The following is a 23,853-nucleotide window of genomic DNA, read 5'->3' as shown; positions in this document are numbered from 1 at the left end:
ATTCCATTCATCTATACACACGGTCAATCAATAATCTTCCACTAATTATTTATATTATTACATATTTATTTTGATTTGTGGTTAGTTAACATTGTTATTATTATTTTTTATAATTAACTAGTTTTGGTTAATTATTTTCAATCTTGCACCTTTGCAATCGACTAAGAAAAAAACAATTTGAAAACTATACATCTCCTGTAACGTTCCAGATGCTCATTTCAAAGACACGTAAATTATTTCTGTTTTGTTTTTAAACAGAATATGGCTGTTGTAAGCAAAATATATAGGTAATTATATAATAATAAAAAAATATTATAATATAAATCTTACTTCGCATGTAAGATCTTGATGAGTTGTAACTCTATAACCCAATTTATTCCATAATTTCTCTAAGGAAGCTACATCTCTTTCGGAACCGTCTCTGAGTAGGTATGGATTATAGAGGTAGTTCATAATATTAATTATTAAAACATGTCCTCTTGGGTTTGATTGTATTACGTAGTGCTAAAAATAAGTAAAAAAAAAGTTAATTTTTTTATTTCATCACATATTTAGAAAAGTTAACATTAAGTAACTGCCATTTGAATCACCTCTTCATAATTGTTTTCTACCTTGTGCGAAGAACCATTTAATTTTGAAGGAAAACAGCCATCTAAAAATAACCTGCAAATTTATATAAAAGAACTTTATTAGTAATAAAAACAGATATAATTTCCTTTTCATCATAAGTTAGCCTAACAATTGGAGTTTTTACCCTATATTCAATAAATATAAAATTAAAGTCTAGGAATCATCAGTTTTGGTCACCTACCCCCAAGTACCTACTCTTCATACCACACAACACATACATACACCACAAATAAAATTAATATTAATTTGTCTCCTATATTGAACTTATTATTTTTCTTTCGCTGATTTCATACACATAGCTTGTATATTCTTACCTATCATAATATGAACCCTGGGCAGAGTGAATGTATATAAATGCATTGTAATAATAAATACATTATACTAAAGATAATACCTTGATCCCCTCAACTTCTCAGCTAGATTTTTCAGGCCAACACTAATCAAACATTCACATAATTTACGAAACGCGTCAGGCCCCCTTTTAGGAACCATTTCATAAAATTTCCTTTTCTTTTCAAGACTAGTTCCTTTCTGGAAAAAAATAAGTATCAAGATTAAATTAGTACAGAGCAAATGTCATATCACTCACATAAATTAAACAGAGTTATAGGATACTTGAAACTTGCAAAACCACTGTAGGATTTTTCAATAAAATTTCATGTCTCAGTATGAAAAAAATAAGAATCCTTGAGAGTCAATGCTAGAATAAGTGTGTTTATGTTGGAATTGTGATAAATTATAAGAAAATTAAAGTAAGAATGTAATAGAAGTGTTGGTATATTGCTATGGGTGGATGCTATGGGTAATATTCTATGAACATTTTAAATAATACTGCATATTACTTTTTAAAATAAAACTCACAAGATCAAATACACCAATCTCCAATGGACCAGAATTAATTACTATAATGAAATAGAAAACAGCATGGTGAGCCTTTGTACAATACTCTTTAAATGGGGTAAGCAAATCTGGTAAACAATTTTTTACTTTATTTAAATTACTTCTTAAGCAAACTCATAAATTTATATATCTTCTCAATGGTTCTGTACAATTATTCACCACACACTATCATACAAAAAATATATAATTAACAATAATAGTACTGTACATTGGTGTAGATTAAAAAAATATTAAAACGAATGTTATGAGTCTACTTCAGACAAGTACCAGAAAATAATTTACCTATTGTGAGGGACAACCCTTATTTAATAGATAAGAAAAATTAATCAAGAATAAAATACTAACTTTTATTTTCTGTAACATGTAGGGACTAAGCCCATGATTGCTACTGAACTTTTCCAAAAGATATTCAAAAGCTTCGTCACTGGTATTTTGAATCAAAAAGTCAATATTTTTCAAAATTGATTCTCTATGAGATTGTTCCATCCTACAAAAAATAAAAAAAATCTGTAAACAGGACAAAATATGATATATTAACACTAATGCAGATATAAATGTCAAGGAAAAAAAAAATTATTCAAAATATATTATATTGCACAAATACACACTTCATTTTTCACTATTAATCGTTTCAAAGCTGCACTTTTACACTGGTTTTACTGTTTAAACAGAAAGTAATCGAAACTGCCAAGTATATTTTTTCAAATCATACTTACTGATGGTTTAGTTTTAAATTTTGACAAGGCATTCAGATTATAAAATCTGTAATTATGGAAATAACAAAAATTAGGATTTTAAATGTATTCAAACAGTAATTAAAAATTAGATCTTATAGTAAAAGTTTCAGATTTATCCCATTATCATCAATAAGATTTATCTCATTATCATTAGTTTCATGAAATAAGTAACAAAATAAAATTTTATTTTACAAAATATTATCCTCACATCAATTATAAAGCCAGAATGCCGGGCCAATGTTACAGAGATTTGAAAGAAAAACTTGACTAAATTGAAGAGCGGTCGTTTAACCCGGTCAACTCCTAACCTTGAAGGAACTATCAGTAAGTGACCAACAAGTGATCTCGACTGAAAACAAAGAGCTCTACCTCCCGCCTTCAGTCTCCACTCAGTCTTGCCAATTTCTTCAACACAAAAATTATATTACTTTCTACAATTATTATGAAAACATCACTATTTTTAAAATTATACTTTTTTAAAAAAATTATTCCATCCTACGAGATATATATAATAATTTAAATAACTAAAAAGCTGAGTCTGAATTATGAGAAATAACTAACTACTGACCAAGGATGTATAACTATTTATTAAGGAGAAATTTACGCGGTCAGTCGGAATGGCAGTCATCATTCAAATGACAGACTGACATGAATCACCAAGACACTTGGAAGAATGCTCGGTTATAGGTTATACAATTTTTTGCTCCGTTAACCATCCAATATGAAAGAATTAGACAATTCACTAGAGGAGGAAATAAATGGGTCCGTATTCCCATGGTTGTTATGACAATAATCAGATTTTGTTTTCTCTTACCAATATTTGAAACTAATTGCCATTCTGCATAAAATAGAAAGAGCTGTTTTGAAAGATACATGGCTGGACTCATCCTGAAGTAGGGTGCTAAGTGAAAGTCGTGGTGATGCACGCACTGCACCATATATATTTTTTTTTTCAGCAAAAGTAATTAGTAAATTTATTACCTAGTATGCTAAATCAATATTGTTAAACTATCTTAAAATATTATATTTTGTGAATAAACTTTTTTTTTACAATAACTATTAATAGACACTGAAAATAACTATTAATTTTTATTTCATATGAATTTCAGTTACAATTTAATTTAGATTTTCATGTAATAAAATTTTCATTGATATGTTTATATATTCTCAACGATTTTCTTTTCATTTTTATTTTTTTCTTAGGATACAAATTTTTCTATTAACTGTTCTCCCAGAATATTTTTTTAAATAAGTTTTTATTGAAAAAAAGGAAGGAGAGTCCAATAGGATAAAAAAGAAAGGTATTTCACTCTCATGCGTTAGTAAAAACTATATACAGTTAAATTAACACCTACTTTTTCCTTTCTTATAATCTAAGGTACGAGAAAAAAAAAAAATTAGTATTCAAATTTTGAACAATGAAAAATGAAAACATTTTTGAAATTTGTAAATACATATATTTTAGATAAACTAGTTGAGTAAATAGTAAATTATATTAAAATAAATTGTAATTATTTTGAACTTATTTATAGGAAATTTAATGATTTTATTTTTTAAACTGTTGTGCATTATTTTATTTTAGAACTGGATGGGATGCATGGCAAATGGCACGAAACGTTCGAATGTCAAATTAAAATCAATTTAAAAAAGTACAAAAGAGCTACTTCTTCCAGACTAAGAAAAAAATAATATGAAATAGAAAAAAAACTTTTTGAACTAAAGTGGAAACTTATAATTTATAAATAAAGTAATATATTTCGGCATTCAGAATGAAAAAAATCAAAAAGGTATCATCATTATATTGTCCACATTATTGATTAAAATGATATTTAATTGTTAGAAATCAATATCCTTGATTTTATTCAGCAGGATATGGACTCGCCATGAACTAAAGTAATATAATCTCAATTAAATATTTGAATTATTGTCGATCCAAGTCAGAAAAGAATAGGAGTTTTCATATGTGTTATTTTAATTATCAGTGAACGACAAAAAAAGAAATCTCCGTATTAACTTTTAACCCTTTAAATCCAAAATATTAGCAATACGATTTTAATACTTTAAAAAATAATTAATCATCCTAGAGACATCCTGCCTTAGCGATCGTTTTGTAGGATAATACCACATTTTTTGCCATTGTCATACTCAGAGAAGTATTTTAAGTTCTCTCTAGAATGAAGCATTAACAGTATAAAGTTTTTTTTTTAGCGACGAAATGCCATCTAAAAATTTCATAATTATACCTTGTGCTTAACCGACTGTCGCTTAAGCTATGACAAGTCTAAAAAAAATTTTAGGCTTAAGCAATACGATTTTTAAATCATTAAAAAAAAAATCAACACATCATGCAACAGACATCTTGTTTTAACCATCGTTCTGAAGGATACGCATATAAATATATACACATTTACTATGGAAATTCCTCAAAGATGCCTCTAGAATGAAATGTCAATTTTTATTTTATCGTTGTTGTTTTTTAGGACTTGCGAGATATCTATTACCCTTAAAATATTTAATTCCATTGAAATAATAAAATAACATTTACTGATCTTATGAGTCATATCATTCAGTGTGGGAATATTAACACAGTACTTAACAAAGGATGACCTATAAATTTTAAATAAATATTTGAATTACTCGAAATTGTCAAGGATTTATGGGAATAAGGATTTATTTCAGAAAACGCTCTGATTTCAAAAACAAAATAAAAAAAAAAAAATTATTTCTAATCAATCCAAATTTCAATTAAGGAACTTCGAACGCCCATATGTTCAAAACAAAGGAAAATCTGTTTAAACTGTTACTTAATTTACAATTATAAGATAAATACGTAAGAAAATTGTCATTACAACCAATATTCGTACTTACGTATTACCTTTAGCGAATGACTAATAGGCAAATGGCTATTCCATTTTCCCTCATTTATTGATTCTTTTTCATATCACTCCTGATAAAGAAACTCATATCTTCATCATTATTGATTTCATCTCGAACATGAAAGAAATTGAAATATTTAGAGTTAAAATTATTTCTCTTTAACGAACACTACTACTACTACTAGTGTGGCTCTACAGTCCGGGTCGAATCCTGGCCTCCTCCAGCAGCTTCAACTAATTGTCTCGGTCCCTTGCAGCCGCCATCCAATTCCGAAGCCCCTGCATATTTTTTGCATCAGCAGCAACACCATCAACCCGTCGCAGCTTTGGCCTTTCTCTTCTCCTGGTACCATGGAGTAGCTCCATCAGTAATTGTCTTGGTGGATCCTCACTGCCCATCTCAATCTTGCTATTTTCATCACTCGAACTATATCGGGCTCCTTAAACATAGTATACAGCTACTGGTTTTTCATCCTTTTCCACTCTCTTCCGATGAGAACACCAACACATAAACGTCTGAGGATTCTTCTTTTAAAGACTAGGAGTTCCTGTTCACAAGCCCGGGAGGTAGTCTAAGTCTCACTAACATACAGCAAGAGACTGGGCGCACTCTTATAAAGGCAGAGCTTCGATTTTCTGGAAAGAGCTCTACTCCAGAACTGTCTTGCCAAAGAAAAATAGCACTGATTTGCCGCTATGATCCTACGCCGAATTTCTTGTTCAGGTGCGTTTTCTTGAGTTACCAATGAGCCAAGATATACAAAAACCTTAGTCTTCTCAAATTGGAATACCCCGAAGGTCACCTCCTCTCCAGGCCTAGGCACCTCTTCCGTAACCATATATTTTGTTTTTTCCGCATTGACTTCCAAGCCAAGTATTCTCGCAGGACCCACCAGAGCTAGGAAAGCTATGATGTCCTACGATATCTATATCATCCGCGTACGCATGGGGCTGTACAGATAGATCTATTAAAAATGTTGCCATTGATCTGTATCCCAGCATCTTTCACTGCCTTCTCGAGTGCAAGATCAAAGAGAAAGCAGGCTAAGGCATCTCCCTTGCGTAATCCTTTTATTGGAGGGAATTCCTCCGATCGCTCTCCACCGATCTGAACCATGCAGCATACCTTGTTCATTGTAAGTCACACGAGGTTTATGACCTTGCTAGGGATCTTAAAATGCTTTAGAACCTCATATAATTATTCCCTATTCATGCTATCATAAGCTGCTTTAAAATCGATGAAGAGGTGGTGAGTTTTAATCTTGAATTCTCTTCCTCGCTCGAGAATCGTCCTGAGGCAGAATATCTGATCAGTCGCGGACCTGTATTTTCTGATTCCGCACTGGTATCGGCCGAGTACCCTCTCCGCATAGTGCAGCAAACGCAAGAAGAGGATGTTTGACAGGACTTTGTATCAGGCAGATAGGAGGGAGATCCCTCTGTAGCTGGAGCACTTTAGTCGATCACGCTTCTTAAATATAGATGATGAGAAGATCCTGCACATCCTTCACTAGTTCGTCGTAAAAATAGTAATCCGGTTTCTATCTTTCCTTTGGTTCTTACCAATGTCAATGCGCCCCAGGAACCGAGAAAAATATATTTTACATAATTTTATAAATTTATATTATTTTATACCGCCTCTGTTCTGCATCGAACGTTTGTCTAGACAAAATCAAGTCAAATCCCTTTTTAGTGTCTTTTGAAACTCTTAAATACGAATTTCCATATTATTAAAAAAAAAAAAAATTTTGGGCTCAATTTTCGGAGGATATTTTTTTCAGCCGCTGTCTCACTTTCACGAAATAAATTCATAACTTCTCATAAAGGTATCCAAATCCAACATAACTATATCTGTTGTTAGAAAGTTGAATTTCCTCTCTTCCAGTTCATATCAATGTCTTTTAGATTTTATGCCTTTGGATAGGAGAAAAAACAATTTAAAATAAAGGAAAAATTTTCAAAGGTATATTTTATACCTCCGGTTCTAATTTGTTTATACAGGTCCTGTTTATACCATTTTGCACTGTTTGTTTAGACGGTACTAAACGAAGTTATTGCAATTTTTTTGGTTTCTCAAAAAATATCGAAGTTCCGTAAGGTGAAAATTTTGAAATAAAAATACGCGTTTTATTACCACGAAAATTGTTTTTTCAGGGTTTTTGGAGGTGCATAAAACAAATATAAACATTTTTCACTAGAAAAACAAATTTTCTCACTTTTCTAAGTCAATCGGACTAAATTATTTCAATACTGTGCTTTATCTTGGTATAGTGGGGCAATAATGTATTAATAAATTTATTTTGGGATGTATAACATCAATATATTGGCAACTGTATTAAGTGAGTTGAAATGTATGCAAAATCACAAAAATAAAAAATAAAGTAGCTTTCAGTAAAGTAGGTAAAAAAAAAATTATTTAAAAAAGAGAAAGTCAGAATCGTTGATCGTAGTTTCTGTCCTGAAACTAGCCAGGATTGATTTCATATTAAATAAGGCTAGTAAGTGAAAGTTGTCTGATGCGCGCACCGGATTCTTTTTTCTTGGGAATATTTTTCTTCTGAAACTTTTATGTGTTATGAAATCATTAATCACTTGTTAAAAATATTCCCTGTCATTCTTCAAAGTACCTTTAGAATGAAAAGCCTACTCTTTTGAAAATACTTTCATGGATTTCTCGAGTTGCGTTAACTGACTGACTGTCGGCCTTCGGCATGCTAATGAACTGATAACAGGAGCGTCAGGGCATCGGCTTTATTTTTTCCTAAACGTTAACAATGACTCAACTTCGACGGCTGTTTCTCAAATCAATTGGTGAAAAAATATGTTCTTTAAACATTTTTCCTTTCCCTATACTGTATATTAATGTAAGCAGAACAGTCATTAACTAACCGTTGATCCCGGTTTAACGTTAACATTCAACCTCGATTCGACGGATTTGGAGTTCTTACAAGACCCAATTTCTATGAAAACTGTGTTCAATCAATGCATTTCAAAACGTGATAATTTTAAAAATTAAAGATACTATATGCAAAATGTTAAATCGTGTCTAGAGAAATAGAGCATACAAAAATTGGAGTTGGCTGCAACGAGAAAATCATATTTTGTAATTTTTTTTTTTAGTTAGATATTATAAAAACTTCATGTTTAGGAGTTTCCCGGGAAGATTATAGGCTGGCCTGATCTTTTCGGTAAAAAAAAGTTATTATCAAAATTAAGCATTTTTGGTGCGTAGGTCAAAAAGTATACATTTTTGGTGCGTAGCTCAAAAAGTATACATTTTTGGTGCGTAGCTCAAAAAGTATAAATTTTTTCGTGGTTATTATATTCCAATCGATTTGTTCTTTCTCGAGAATAACAGTAAAAAATATTACTGATTCTCTTAAATAATTTTTAAAAAACATAATGAGGATTTCAGTAGAGTAGTTCAACTTTTTTTTTTTTATGATAACCAAATGATATTCGTTTTCAGCGCCATCAGAAACCCTTAAATATATTAAAAAAATATTTTCTTATTTTTTCGAAAATTCGTATTAAAGGGTTTCTTGAGATGCTAAAAATGAATATCAACTCAGTTTCACTCCTAAAAAATCTTTTACCACACTTTGATAGGTCAGTCATTCTGAATTGTTTCAGTACAATACTAATATTGAACCACAGTGAGCGTTATTATATAGTGACTATTCATATTGTATGCACTGTATATACATGACAATATCATAGATAATCAAATTTGCTAAAATAATAAGAACAAAATTAACTAAATCGAACCAGTATTAACGATTATACTGATTCGAGAAGTAGAATAACATCATACAAGATTGTGCGGCTGATGTCTATAAAAACTAATGTATTTTTAAAAAATCGATTTTGCAGCTATATTTCATATTTTTTCTTATAAAAAATTAAGACAAATATCTCTAGTATTTTTTTAACCTCTGGTTATAGAACAACTAAAAAAAAATAGTACAAGAAATTCCTTAGAATACCTAGGTTTTAGCATTAGGGATGTAGCGATCTTGACGAAAATTATTATTTAGGACTCCCTGGGCATCTCCTCCACGTGAATTAGTTCTGAGAACATTTGATGTTATTCATCCTTTTTTTGTTTGGCTTTTTAACTTATTAATTTGTGTGTTTTTTAAAACTTATTTATTCTTTTCTTTAAACTTTTTTATGTTTTTTAAATTTATTTATTAGTTTTTTTAACCTCCCTACCGGCGGACCGATCACCATTTTACAAGAGAGGAATACGTTATTCAGCCTTGCTGCACAAATATATTGGGTTGGTACAGTACACAGTGTACCCATCAATCCATGTCTGAACATATATTAACATGATAAAAAAACAAATTTTTTTTCTACAATTTCCTTTTATGATAATCATTTATATAATAAATATAATATATTTTAAATAATATTTTTTCCTATTATATTTGTTTTCCTCCCCCTTCTTCTTGCACAACGCCATATTACAATTTATTTATTCATCCAATATGTTATTCTCCCTTTTTTCACTCTCCCCTCTCCTCTCTAATGATCCTTTACCCAAATTAAAAAAAATTATCATTAAATAGCAATGTAAAAATAAATCAGATACAATAGTTACAGCAGTAGATCAATTAAAAAAATTAAACAAATAAATAAGTTTAAAAAAACTGATACATAAATTTTAAAAACAACAACATATAAATGAGTTAAAAGAAATGAATAAATAAGTTGACACAAATAAATAGGTTAAAAAACTAAACAAAAACAAAAACCATAATGAATAAGGTAAGAGGTAAGTCCCATTCAGGTGATGGATGATGTATGATCCCCAGGGAGTCCAAAATAATATTTTCCAAGATGGCTATATCCCCAATGCTAACACCAAGGTCTTCTTTGGTCCCTTTGTTTTATTTGATATTGTTCCAGGAGATCCAAACCAGATTTCTCTCACGGTGAACTCTCTCCTTCCGAAGGTCTTGCAGAATTTTTCTTTAAGGAAAGGGATGTATTTTCCACAAATTTTCTTTTCTTCCCTTTCCACTCCATCCAGCTGATCGAGGTCTCAAACCTCACCGTCGGATCCAAGACCAGGGCCGTGTCTCCGGTTTTCCGTAACAACATAATAAACCTCGTCGAAGCAGGTGAAGTCTTTTTTTTCCAAGGAGCTTTATCAATTCTTCTTTGACTCTGTGGTGCCGGCGTTTTATAAGGAGGTAGTTGTTGGGGCATTTTCCCAGCACATGGGCTGGTGTTTCAGACCCTCTGATGCATTTGCGACAGATGGAACCATCCAACTTCTTGCTATCCACTGGCTCCTGGGAACTGTTTATTCAATTCTACTCGCCGTATAGTTCGAAGTTTTTCTAATTGTTCAGGATGTAAGTTTCCAACTGTTCTAGTTTTTAAGAATTCATGTCTTAATTGCACCTTATTTTATTTGTTCTTTTTTTTTTTTTTTGCAAAATGCGATCTTCATCAGTTAAGCCCAATTTTTTACGACCCATTTTTATTATTCACCTCGTATGTAAAATAAAACCTTACATGATGATCCTATATAAAATAAAATATTACAGGGTGATCACTAAAATCTTTTTTATATAATACAGATATTTATTAATTGTTCTACTGCTGTGGCTAATTTTTTTTTGATTTATTTCTATATTTCTATTTATTGATAATTTTTTTTTTTTAATTTCCATTGAATTTGTGTGATGAATTAAACATGTATTGCGGATTACTGGAGAAGGGAGGTATGGGAGAGTGAATAAGGAAAATGTAACATAACTGTGTGAGGAGGAAAAAAATATATATAAATAAAATAAAATTGTTTAAAAAAAAACATATTGTATCAAGGTTATAGGGAATTACGTTTTGATAAAAGAATAAAATAGAAATTAATTTTTATCTTTGTTAATATATACTAGTTTTTATATATCCAATCATGGATACTGTATGTTCAAGCAACGCGATATAATTGGGCAGCATTTCCGAATAAAGCATTTCCCTTGTCACCTTTTTAATATTAAAAAATTAATGATTTCAATTAAGATTGTTGTAAAATGTGTCTTTCGACTGCCTGAAGTAGTTCGGAAAACAATTTGATGGGCTCCACCTGTAATTTTGAATGTCCCTAAAAAGACGGCCCTACATACATACATAAATTCATATACATTATAAAAATAAATTTCCCTTCGATTTAATAAACTATGTGGAAAATTCCATGAGTCGTACAAAAAAATTGGTTTTAGTTTTTTACGGTTAGTGAGAAAGATAATTCAAAAGAATATTAGAATACAGCAGAAAGCGAATAACTCCAAACTGTGTGTTGCATACCGAAAACTATTCTGACATTCACTACAAGGTCATTGTTTGTTATTTGAATCATAATTAGATCACATTCGGCCAAAAAGGAATAATTCCTCAAATTCGCAAAATATAAGTTATTGTTTTATTATTGTTCGCTAAATTTCACTGCATATTATGCAAAAAAATTCAACACTACACTCGCATGCTCTTACCGTCTGCTCGTCTATCATATGCTCTGACTATAAAAAGAGAAAAAACAGAACCGTTGAGATGTTAGTATTAGGAAATGTTAAAAGGCCCTATAATTTGCTGTATTATTATTTTTCTGTCAACTTAAAAAAAAAAAACCGTTGATCTCTTTTACCACCAAGGCGATGATATTTAGTTTTATTTGTAAATTCGTTCATTTCTTCTGAATATCGTCCAATTATCAATCATTTAAGAAACTATACTTAATAAAAAAATGAAAGGTAAAGTTTTTCATGATTCTTTCAAAAAAATTATGATTTTTACCTACCAACTTATGTAATAGTAAAAACAACGTATTACGTAAAATGTCAGGTTTTGAAAAGGGTAATTTGACCGAAAATAGAGACAAAGGTGATCAGCATGTCAAATTAGTGTAGCAGCCATTTCGAAGTTTTTGTATTGTACCAGTAAACTCATCATTTAGGGTCGAAAAGAACAAGAATTATATTAAAATATATAAATTAAATCCAGTAAGACTAAGATAGATGGAGAATTCTGTTGGTCAAGTGACGAGAGGTTTCAATACTAGTGGTTCAGGTTTAGATAAAATAAAATCAGTCGGTGAGAGGTCTATTTACTAAACGTTACTAGTAGGTCTTACACGCTTAGTAAACAAAGGAAGCAACAAGCGTCGGCCGATATCCACAAGCTTGTATGCTGTTTTGACTTTCGTCGGCAATTACTCTTACTTTAGATTTACACAATTTTCATTAGAAAAAAACCCGAAATAAAGATAAGGTGATTGTATGGAGTGCACCTTCAACTGAATGCCAGGTACTACCTCACTTAAAATGCTGGTTGGGTTAATGTTAGTGGACTGTATTTTAATTGAAATACTTGAAGGTGATAAAAAAAATGAATTTTTTGACAATTTTACTTGAGAATTAGGGTAGGTGAACAAGAGAGAAATACTAAATCTATGGTGATTACAGGGTTAGCCAAAAAAACATGTGAATTTATAATTTTGACGTTGTAGAAGTGAAGATGGTTCTTCGAGGCATCACTGGGCACGAAGATCCGGACTAGAAATGAAAAAGAGTACATTCACCCAAGGGGACTTTTATGTGGATGAAAGCGGCTTTTATAGTGTGAGGGCGCCTTTTTTCAAATCTTCTGTTTAAACAATGTTGAAAAATAAAAGAAATAGTACCCAACGGGTTGGCGACAAATTAAGATCAACTTGTACCAGTCCAAAATAAAACAGTTTACTAAAAGCTAAATTATATTCTTAAATTATATGCTAAATTGTAATACAATCAATATCACAGTCAAACTTGTTTCAGTCCTAACTTTTATTTAGACGTTTTTCACCTTTCTCTAGATTTTGTACCGCACAATAGATATCTCAAAATATTGGATATCTATAAAATTCAACTGAAAGAAAGCAAAATTCTTTCATATTTGATGCTAGGCAGGGTGACTATGCTGAAAATAGGAGTGACCCGTTGTGATAACGATATACAATTTATGAGGGGTATATACTAATTGTCTTATCCCATTGTGGCTTTTTATAGCACTGTTCCCATTAAGTTGGATACTTCGAAGGAACAAGGTGGGCTACAAATTCAATTTCAAGGACGAGGCAATCACAGTCAGCCACAACTGGTACATGGATGATCTCAAGCTATATGCGAAAAGCAAACCACAATCACAGAGTATAATTGAAATTGTATCATCCTTTACTAATGACATTAGCATGTCATTTGGACTTTATCCAGTGCTTCAGTTGGGCCCAACTTTATCCAGAAAAGAAGGAAGACGAGGACTGCTAAATATCAAAAAAGCGTGCAGCAAGCAGTAGTTAGCCCTACGTCAATATTTTCTTTCAAAAATCGCAAATTATAGATTATGGTCTAATCGAACTGATTTTGAACAAATTTGATTAATTTGCTATTGTATACAAAATAAAAAGCGACTAGCAAAATGGAAAAGTAATTCCCTGAATTCCCTGGTTCTAGTGCCAACCTCCATCCAGCAGACAAAGAAAGATCAGTCGAATGGTTTCAATTTGGAACACTATTATCCAGAGTTTGTAGTTGCCTTTCAAGACGAGGTTATTGGTGCTTCATCATACACAACACATTTTATAAAGGATACTACAAGCGACAAATGTCGGTTATGTTCAGTGGCGTTAGATTAATACAGCATTTTACCGGTGGATGTGCAGCGCTAGCGAATATAGAGAACCTCCAGAAGTATAAATGTCAAAAATTTTTCCATCAGGCCTTAGCGAAGAAATTTAATCTATTGGATGCAAGGATGTCATATTATGAGTATAATCCAAGTAGGATACTTCAAAAGGAGCCCATCAAGATATATTGGGACGAATCTATTATTACTGACCACACAGTGCATCGCAACAAACCAAACATACTCCTCATAAACAGGAAAGAAAAGAAAGCTAAGATTATAGATATTGGGATTTCAAACAATAATAACATTAGGTCAACTGTGGGTGGCCGCACGTTCCTGGTGGTCAGGAATTGGCGACCGAACTAAAGCAGCTGTACTATCTAGAATGTGTAGAGTTAACACCAATTATATCAAAGAATGGGTTGATCATGATGTCAACGAAGGCAGGAACGAGCGGAATGGATTTACCACTTGAGGTGCTAACAGAGGCTCAAAAATGGTTCTCTTTAATACATCAAGATCGTGCAAATGTTTAATTAAATTTACATGTGTAGGTGGCTGGACGAAACCTCCTTAGTTCTGAATCCACGATGGCGAGAATTACTACATTAATAATGATTATCCTCATACCAACCAAATTCTCAAAATTCCAAATAAACCTTTCCAATCATCCAAATCCTTTGGTTCAAACCTTATCTAGTTCCACCCATCCCTACAGCCCGCCTAGAAGGTTGTAACGGCAGTGGCCAAGAGACCTATTGTAAATAAAAACGGACAATTGGAATTCTGGCAATGGTCAGATTCTCCACTCAAGTTGAGTGTTTGCGGTTTTAGCACACTTGCTCAGCCTCCACTGGCTCATTACCAGTGATGCGGCGAGAGGGGTGCGCTGGGATCTTTTGAGCTCTGCTCTACCCCTCACACGTGGACTCAATGTCAGGTCGATTGTGTAAATATTGTATATAAGGGTGTAAATGTGACTACAGATTATATTATTTTATTTATTTATTTTTTCATACACATAGTTTGATTATGTTCATTTTGTTTATTCTTCTGTTTGTATATATTTTAAGAGGGATTTTTTTCCCATTCATTTATTTGTTTTATTCTTATTTTATTTTGTCTTAGTGTGAATGTGATCGTTCATCATTATTACCTATTGCCCACAACTGTGTGGCAGATTGTAATATCTATCAATAAATAAATTGATTATAAGGTTCCAACACATTAGGGAAGCGAACTAGGCGATAAAAACAAGGTCAACTTGTGAGATCGGTCTACTCAAGGCTATCATTACAATTACCTAAAGATGTTAAAACTCTATTCAAAACTATTTGCATAATGTGCATTAGTCTATTGTGATACACTCTAATAATTTTTACATTTTTATCTCAAAACATTTAACTACACTTCCCATGGCAAAATGGGGTAATAAGATAGTTAAAAGAAAATATGAGATGGTTTACTAAATTAAATTTTTTTAAAACTGTTTATTTGTGTTTTAACTTATTTATTCATTTAATTATTTCTTCTAACTAACTTTTTGTTTTTTAAATCTATATATTAGTTTTGCTTTTTTTAATACTGATCTCCTATTATTATTTAAGAATTTATAGAGTATATATGCCTGGTCTTGGATTGATTGGTATACTGTGTTTTATAGCAATCAAATGTGTTTGGGCAGCATGGCTAAATAAAGAATTTCTCTCTATCGAGTAATTTAAGTTTGGTACTTAATGACAGTAACTACTTAATACTTTACAAAGAATAACTTTATTATCTATATACTCGTATAAGTATATTTTAAAATAATGGGTCTTTAATAAAAACATGATAAATTATAACAGGTGATTGTTAACATGATTTTCATAAGATGTTTTAAATTTTTTTTTATCAGTAAGGAATTCATAGGAGATAAGAATTTGCGCTAGTTGTATAAAAATAAGTATATTGTTTCAATATGTACATCAATGCAGTGAATACAATAAACTACGTGATCCTGACTCATTACTACGAGTAGATGTCACTATAGAGGATATCTCAAGGTTTCTGACGCCATGGAAATACCAATTATTTATATTAGTAAAACTTGAATGTATGACACAGATATTTCAAAGATATCATTAACCGGAATTTCATTTATATAAATAATAAAACCGGCCATACAAATCGTAGGTACAGTGTCATAATGACGCCATTAGCATCACTCGCTGACTTATTGATTAATTTATCTCAAGAACGACATTTTCTACAGAGTTAATATTATTGATAGTGCTTATATTTCCTATCTTTTCTCATTGCAATATTCCCGTAATCTAAAAACATTTCGTGGTACTTTTTTTTTTTTTTTTATTCTTCTTCATGCGTGTATCCTATATTTTAGTATTTATTCTATTTGTTAATTAACTATATTCTATTTGTTACTACTTTTATTTAGTGAATTAAATTTATGTGATCTACTAATATATTATACTACTAATAACTATTTCTGTTACTCATATATGTTGGATGTTACATATTTTTGCATAGTTTGTTAGTTTTAATATACTATCATAAATAATATTTTGATTTGTTTTTAGATCTTTGAACAATATTTCTCATTGTTTTTTCTGTCTGACAAGTATAATATGTTTAAGGATTTCGTTACCACTACAATTTTAATATTGAAAAGTTTCAGTTGAGCCTATTGTGTGCAGTTATTTATGGCAAATTCCATGATTCGTCACAAGTCTAATATAACTTTTTAGGACGTCTTGTCGAATATTTGCTTTTGAGGCAAAAATGTTTTGTTCCTTGTTGTTAGGAAGGAGCAATGGAATTACAGAAAATGAAAAAATGAAGTGAATTATTATAGGTAGCGTTAGTAATATTGTTACATTACTAATAGAATGAATATGAATCCGGAATATTGTCGTCATTGTTTCATTTTAATTTATTATTGCTATTTTTTTATATTTTTATTTTACTGAAATAGTCCAAATTCCGCATTCATCACCAAATATGTAAAAATGAAACTTGGCTAATTGCATCTGAGTACACTTCTAAAGATTTTTTATATTTTTAGTTTTAATTTATAACAATAATGAGATGTTAAATGAAAAAAAAACTATTATGGACCTTTTCGGGTTTAGTAATTCAATGAAAATTATCCATACTCATTTCTTATATTAAATATGAAAAAACGTCTGCTAGATGTATGTGTCAGTATGGCTTCCAAGGTTGAGGAGTTAATTAAAATATAATCTTTGGTACGAGAAAAAATAGAAACATAGCAATGAGTTTTTGGATTCATGAGGAAGATACTATTATGCACGCGTAAGCAAAATTAGGGGATGGAATTTGCTGAAATTTATACCAAACCATGTCAAGGCTAATATCCAAATTTGTCCGAAATCGAAAGAGGCTTTTTGAAATATAGCTATGCTAAGGAAAATACGTTTACGCATGTGTAGGCAAAAGCAGTCGATGGAACCTGACGAAATTGATACCAGAGCCAATTTAAACAAATTTAAATTTAATTCAAATTTCAGCCAAATCGGACTAGCTATTACTGAAATATGTGTGTGGCGAGAAAATTACGTTTACGCATGCGAAATAGTCCATTAGCCTAAGAAGAAAAAAAAAAATTATTTCACCCCAATTTTTTATTACTTAATGTAAACTATATACAGTTTAGAGACAACATAGATGACTGTCAACCATAGTAAAGGAGAATAAAAATGGCGGATGTTCCAGCAGTTAGAAAAAAATAATTTTTGAGTACTTTCAAGTAAAGAAAACAATCGCACGTTATTTTCTGTTAGAATATGGATCAATTTTTACCTTATCTAAAATAGGTAATTTATCCTGAAAACCACAAAAATAAAATGCTTCATATAACATTATTTAAAGTAGAATTTTTTTTTTTAAATATGAGCTCTACGATACAGTTTTTCAAAAAGCAACATTATTTTCCAAACAATGAAAAATCTATATTTTCTGATCTTATCTTGGTGAATATCATGGAAACTGCTGAAATGAGGAATACTATTTCTTTCCTTCGGTAAAGAGGAAGGCGAACATTTAAAATAAATTTGAGATTTCTATAGTTGGATGAATAAAAATGTTTATAGATTAATTCATGTCTGATAATCGTTATTGATTTAATTGAAGAATAATTATTTCGCTTCATTATACATTGCAAGACTATGTTCTGATAACTTCTTATCGCACGCTATAAGCGGAAGCTGGGCATTTCGAATGTTCTAGACAAGTTCAAGCAGCGCTCAACAATAGAACCATTATTTTATGCAAAGTTACTCAACTGTGAGATGAATAAAAAATAAATAAAAGACTGCCTTAATGTATCACAACTACTATTTGTCAACTAACTACATTTGTTATATTTGACAAAAATAAGTGGGACGTCAACAATCGACTGATAGTTATAATTGTTGTTGTAGAGCTACAACTACAATTATTGATGAATTTTACTAACATTACTGTTGGAATGAACTTAGGCACCAGTAGGACTGTTGAAGTGATTAAAAAATATCGATATATTGAAATATCGACATTTTATATATATTAAAATATACAGATATTTTGGTAAAATAGAACTATTGACCCCACCGTGTTTATTATAGGTTTCTCCTAGTCTATCTCCTTATTTTGTTAACAATTATGACCCTTGTAATTTAAAAAAAAAATACAATAACGTTACAATTATTATACCACAGATTTTTTTTCTATACATTTCTACTGAAAGAAGGATTAAGAACAATTCAAATAATTTATTTTATTCTATTCGGACTATAATATTGCCAATAATCTAGAATATGATAATTATTATGAAGTATTATAATTTTAACTTTTTTATAATTTTCCATCATCACATGAGTGTATTTCTTTATATGTTCCTCGTGGCATGTTTAAAATGGGGTCTCTTTTATGTGCTTGTTGATTTAACGAATTAAAACCAATTTAAAATTTGTTTACACATATTGAAATCTTGAAAATATAATCACTTAAAATATATATTTTAAGTAAATAAATAGTTATTTACGACAATTCTGAATTTGAGCCACTTGATGTGCTCAACATGGAGTATAATAATTGATAGAATAGTATAACAGATTTAATCAGAAAGAATAAAATTTCTTATTAACAAGCTTATTGCTAGAGGTACATTACTAGTTGATCGTGAAGAATTTAGGAATAAGTCAGTCCCTGTGGTGGAAACGTTTCGACCCTCGTTGCAGGTCTTCATCTGGACTTGAGTCATTGCGTTCGGCAAAGAGCCCAAGTTGCGTCATTGCGCTTTATAATCCAACTTCTTTGTCCAACCGAATTAATTCAAGTTCTGAAGTAGACTATCAAGTACTGTGAAGAAATGTTAGTTTCTAATAAATGTTTATTAATATAGTTGAAATAATGACTTTAACATGAATTGAAAATAGAATTATGTTTATTAAATTAGCTGTTATTCATTCCTATATTAGCTCCTATTATCGTCATACAGTGTAGTGTATTCTCAACCATGGGGGATTTTCTTCTAAGTTGTGAGTTACACGATTCAGACACCTAGGAATGGACGTATTCGTATTCATAACAATTATTTTAAATGGATGTATTTATATAAATATATATTTATGCCCTTAGCTTTGAATGCAAATGTATTTACGTTGGTATGTGTGATTACGAATAAATACGTACTCTAAGGTGTGAATATTCAGGAGGAAGAATTCATTAATCTACACCAAGATGAGGTTTCTCGACTCCACTTATTTTCTGGTCCACCATTTTTGTCATTTAGCCGCCATTTGGTTTACTAAACTTTCATCAATCTAGTGCAAGAGCCGGGAAGAAAAAATGGCAGTTATCTTACCCCAATTTTTGATTACTCTAATGAAAACCAGGTATGATTACTAGTCAAAATTGATGAGTCTGGCAAGTATAGGTAGGGGGATAAAAAATGACGGCTATTTCAAAACCTTAAAAAAACACTAATTTTTCATTCGGAGTTCTATATCTTAAAAACTACCAACAACACTAGAAAACCTAAGAGAACATTATTGAAAGAAGTGTAAATTTGCTGAAATATTAGCCCTAAAAGAGCTATTTAAGTCCAATAGTTCTCGAGATATAGCTTTTTAAAAAGCAAAATTTCTTAAAAATCTACTGAAAGATTAGTTAGTTAATTTATCTTGAGAATTCTATATTTTAGGAACTATGTGACGTACAGATGTCTATTAGCACTCAAATTAAAGCTAGTTTAACGGACTATCAAAAAGTTTATAACCTTTACCTTTGTAGGAATAGTAGCTTTCATGATGATAATTATCTTCGTAAAGGTAGCAGTTTTTATTATATATGAATGATATTTATTTCACATATAAATATGAATTCGGCAAATGAAAATTAGTCCGAACAATTATAAATCAATATATTTTACCAAATTTCATGTAAACTATTATTCCCACGAAGATAAACATCATAAACTACATTATTGGTCATTAAACTAACTTTAACTTGAGTGCTAATAGACATCTGTACGTCAAATGGTTTTGAGATATAAATTTTTCAAAATAAATTCTCCAACTACTGATCTTTCAGTACGTCCCATACAACATTTTTATGAACTGTTGATTTTTAAAAAGCCATATCTCTAAAACTATTTAACGTAAATAACTTTATTAGGGCTCATATTTTAGCAAATTTACTCTTCTTTAAATGACGGTCTCTTAGGTTTTCTTGTGTTATTCCTACTTTTTAAGATAGAGAGCTCCGAATGAAAAATTAGTTTTTTTTTATCGCTTTGAAACACCCGCCATTTTTTATTCCCCCTACCTATACTTGGCAGACTCATCAATTTTGACTATTAATTATACACAGCTTTCATTAAAGTAATCAAAAATTGGGGTGAGATAACTGCCTTTTTTCTGCTCTTGGGCTCTTGTATTATAATGAATGGTCAGCTAAACCACCTTGTAGAAACTATGTGCCTGACCGCAATTCATTTTCTTTGAAACTTGAGAGGATTAAAGACGTACCCCACCTGTTGCATATCCAAAATACCAACCAATGCTTGGAAAACAAAGAAAGTAACAAACTTCGGTATCGACAGGCTTGAGTGTTCCAGAGTAAATCAATAACATACCTCACATTTACCTTATTTTGATAATAAACATCATAAAGATAGATATAATGGAAGCAGATGAAATTATAAGCTAAGTAGGAGGTAAATAGTTCAACATAACCAATAAATTTATAATCATTAAATTTCTTTCTTGAGACTGGCAATTTTTTACTAAATAATTCAAAAACACTATCCAAATTATAGTCTCAAAACATTTATTTCATTTACACGTCCAACGTTTCGGCCAATTCGGCCATCTTCAGGGACAATCTTAATTTACTATGAGACATATCATTTAACCATTTAAAAAAAACTCCATACAGGCTATTCTGCCCAGGTCAAAACATTTATATCTAATATGTCAAAAATACATTAAAAATCACAGTCAAATTATTTCTCTTTTACCACTCTTTATACACTTTTATTACAACCTTGTTGTCTCATAGTAAATTAAGATTGTCCCTGAAGATGGCCGAATTGGCCGAAACGTTGGACGTGTAAATGAAATAAATGTTTTGAGACTATAATTTGGATAGTGTTTTTGAATTATTTAGTAACCAATAAATTTAACTACCGAAAAATATTTTGTCTTTTGTTAATTGACAAGCTTTAAAAAAAAAATATTATACCTAATCGATAGAATTTTAAAATATACAATCTTAAAGTAGATTTTATAAAGTAAACCACAAAGAGCATACGTATTCATCTGTTGTCACTTCTAAAACAATACTAATTGTGCACAAACGTGTGTATGAAGCAGAAACGCCCTTCGATTTGTGGCCCAAAAAATAGACTTTCATCTACAATAAATTCAAGCCATCTGGTACTGGCCAATCCAAATAATCCAGCCACACACTTGCGCATTTTTGAATTAGCCATAGTGTGGAAAACGGCTTAGGTCTTTAAGACTTTGACCTCTTCTTATTCAGTAATATGTGACCGATTTGGTTATCTCTTGTATAACTGTTTTCTTGGCAGGAACAAAGTTGATACTCGTCTTCACGTCTCAAGACATTCATAAGCACTGATGTTCATAGGAACAGAAAAACAATAAGTTTTTTGTTCAAAATTTTTACCTCCGATATTTTTTTCGAAAACAACAAAAATTACGATAGCTTCAACATGACTCCACCATTCCAGACAAAACATGGAATGACTTAGGTCAATATAAACTGCATGAAGTGATGCAAACCCGACCTCCTTGAACAAATTAGGAGCGGAGTAATAAAATAAAAAGCTTATGGAGTTTCTCTTTGTTCTATACTACTTTTTCTTCCAGATAAAGGGATAAATGGCATGCACATTTTGAGGTCCCCTGGATTACAAATAACAAGGTCTCGCTTGTTATTTAAAAAAAAACAAATGTTCTAAACTGAAATTATATATTTAAGATATCTACTCTATACCACTAATTTTTATCAAAAGGGGCTAGAAAGATTTTTATTAATTACGTCATACCAATGCACAATCAAGAAGTCTTTAATAACAGCTACTTCTTATCCTCATTCCAATAGTCTGACAGCATGAATGTAGAATTTTTAAGTAGCTTTAAATTTTTTCATTTCAAAAAGATATCCATCTCTCATTTTGAGCAATAATACACAATGAATAAATGTAAAATATGAAAGAATTTACTAATTAAGTAGAGGGGGAAATAAATATCTTTGTGTCTCCATGGCTATTACGATAATAGTCAGATTTTACTTTCACTTACTAATAGATGAAATGTATAGTAAGATAAAGTATTGCTATCCTGAATAATAAATAAATAGCTCTTTGACTCTAGCCTTGAGCTGGCTCTTTGACTATACTAGTCTACTACGGTAGTCTTGAGCTATGAATTGAATTTTGTCAGAAACTCTGATGGAGTATCCTTGATGAAGGCTTAAAATTCAGGTCGAAACGTCGCCACAAATAAATAAGTTTTTGATTATTTGCTTACTGTATCCCCGAGCATCTTCTTCTCAAAATAAATAGCTGATTTAAAACGTAAAATAAATAATTTCATCTAAAAATAAGATGGTAAGTGAAAGTTGGGTGATGTGCACACCAGATTTTTATATTCATTTATCTATACATGGAATATATAATGTGTGAAAGGATTGGGATCGGGTCAAATTTAGAATTTGGGTTTACGATGGAAGTACACTTTATGAGGTCTACTAACTCCAAATAATAGGGGTATTCATAATCTTTAGTTTAACATTTTAAAGCGTGTTAAGTAGAGAAATATTTCCTTCTTTTAGTATGTTAAAACTATATAACAAATAACATGGCTGAGAGTCTGTTACTAGGTCTGTTAAATGGAGAATGACGTCACGAAACTGCCCTACTGAGCTTGTCACCGTTTGATTTGTTACGATATATTAACGATTTTGATTAAACTCATTATAATAATAAGCAATTAAGTGTTCTCTAATACTAGTTGAATCCTATTGTCATTTAAATGTCTAACTGAGCTAAAACCTTCCTCTAAAGCAACTATAATTTTGTTTATTAAAAAAAAGTAAATAACTAGTACTGCTCAAAATATTAAAGAATTTTATTAATAACTAAAGGAGAAAATAAAAGAATAGATACATCCGACTCAATCGAGAAAAGCCAAGACCTCCCGGTGTTTCCGATAGCATTTTTTTTTCATAATTTTCGCCTTACGATTTTTAGAAAACCATAAAAATAGCGTTTACTTCAACACGAGCCCACTAAGCTACCCAAAACTTGGGAACGTACTCGTATGTAGGAAGGTAAGTGAACGTTGGGTGATGCGCACAAGGCACCACATTTATTTTTATTGTTGTACAGGATATGCATTGTAGATGGATAATCGGTGATCTTGACCCCTTTATCAATTAAACAAAGTCTCTCTTATCAAATTCAATCGTTGTACAAATTAAAATTCGAAAAATTAACTATATAA

The 23,853-nt window shown here is 30.8% G+C and overlaps 1 protein-coding gene across 7 annotated transcripts in view; it reads right to left on the bottom strand.

Moving 5' to 3' along the window:
- LOC106692462 (caspase-14) overlaps positions 1-23,853 on the bottom strand; it is a 106,009-nt gene that overhangs the window by 17,001 nt on the left and 65,155 nt on the right. For 4 of the 7 annotated variants that reach the window (XR_001344966.2, XR_001344967.2, XM_014438417.2 and 1 more), the window contains exons 1-6: positions 2,476-2,623; positions 2,139-2,292; positions 1,876-2,017; positions 1,025-1,161; positions 591-663; positions 331-504 (exon numbers count right to left, since the gene is read on the bottom strand). Coding sequence is in view for 2 of the 7 variants with exons in the window: in XM_014438417.2 (XP_014293903.1) it covers positions 331-504; positions 591-663; positions 1,025-1,161; positions 1,876-2,017; positions 2,139-2,143 (531 nt within the window). In the remaining 5 variants the exon portion in view is untranslated. Of the gene's footprint in view, positions 1-330; positions 505-590; positions 664-1,024; positions 1,162-1,875; positions 2,018-2,138; positions 2,293-2,475; positions 2,626-23,853 lie in introns of those variants that run through there. The other 3 variants (XR_001344969.3, XR_010843866.1, XR_001344968.2) reach the window with 2 other exon arrangements.

The sequence above is a fragment of the Halyomorpha halys genome, unplaced genomic scaffold (assembly GCF_000696795.3).
Source record: "Halyomorpha halys isolate HHAL.00 unplaced genomic scaffold, Hhal_1.1 Scaffold58.1, whole genome shotgun sequence".
Lineage (NCBI taxonomy): Eukaryota > Metazoa > Arthropoda > Insecta > Hemiptera > Pentatomidae > Halyomorpha > Halyomorpha halys.
This window is presented reverse-complemented; position numbering and strand designations above follow the sequence as displayed.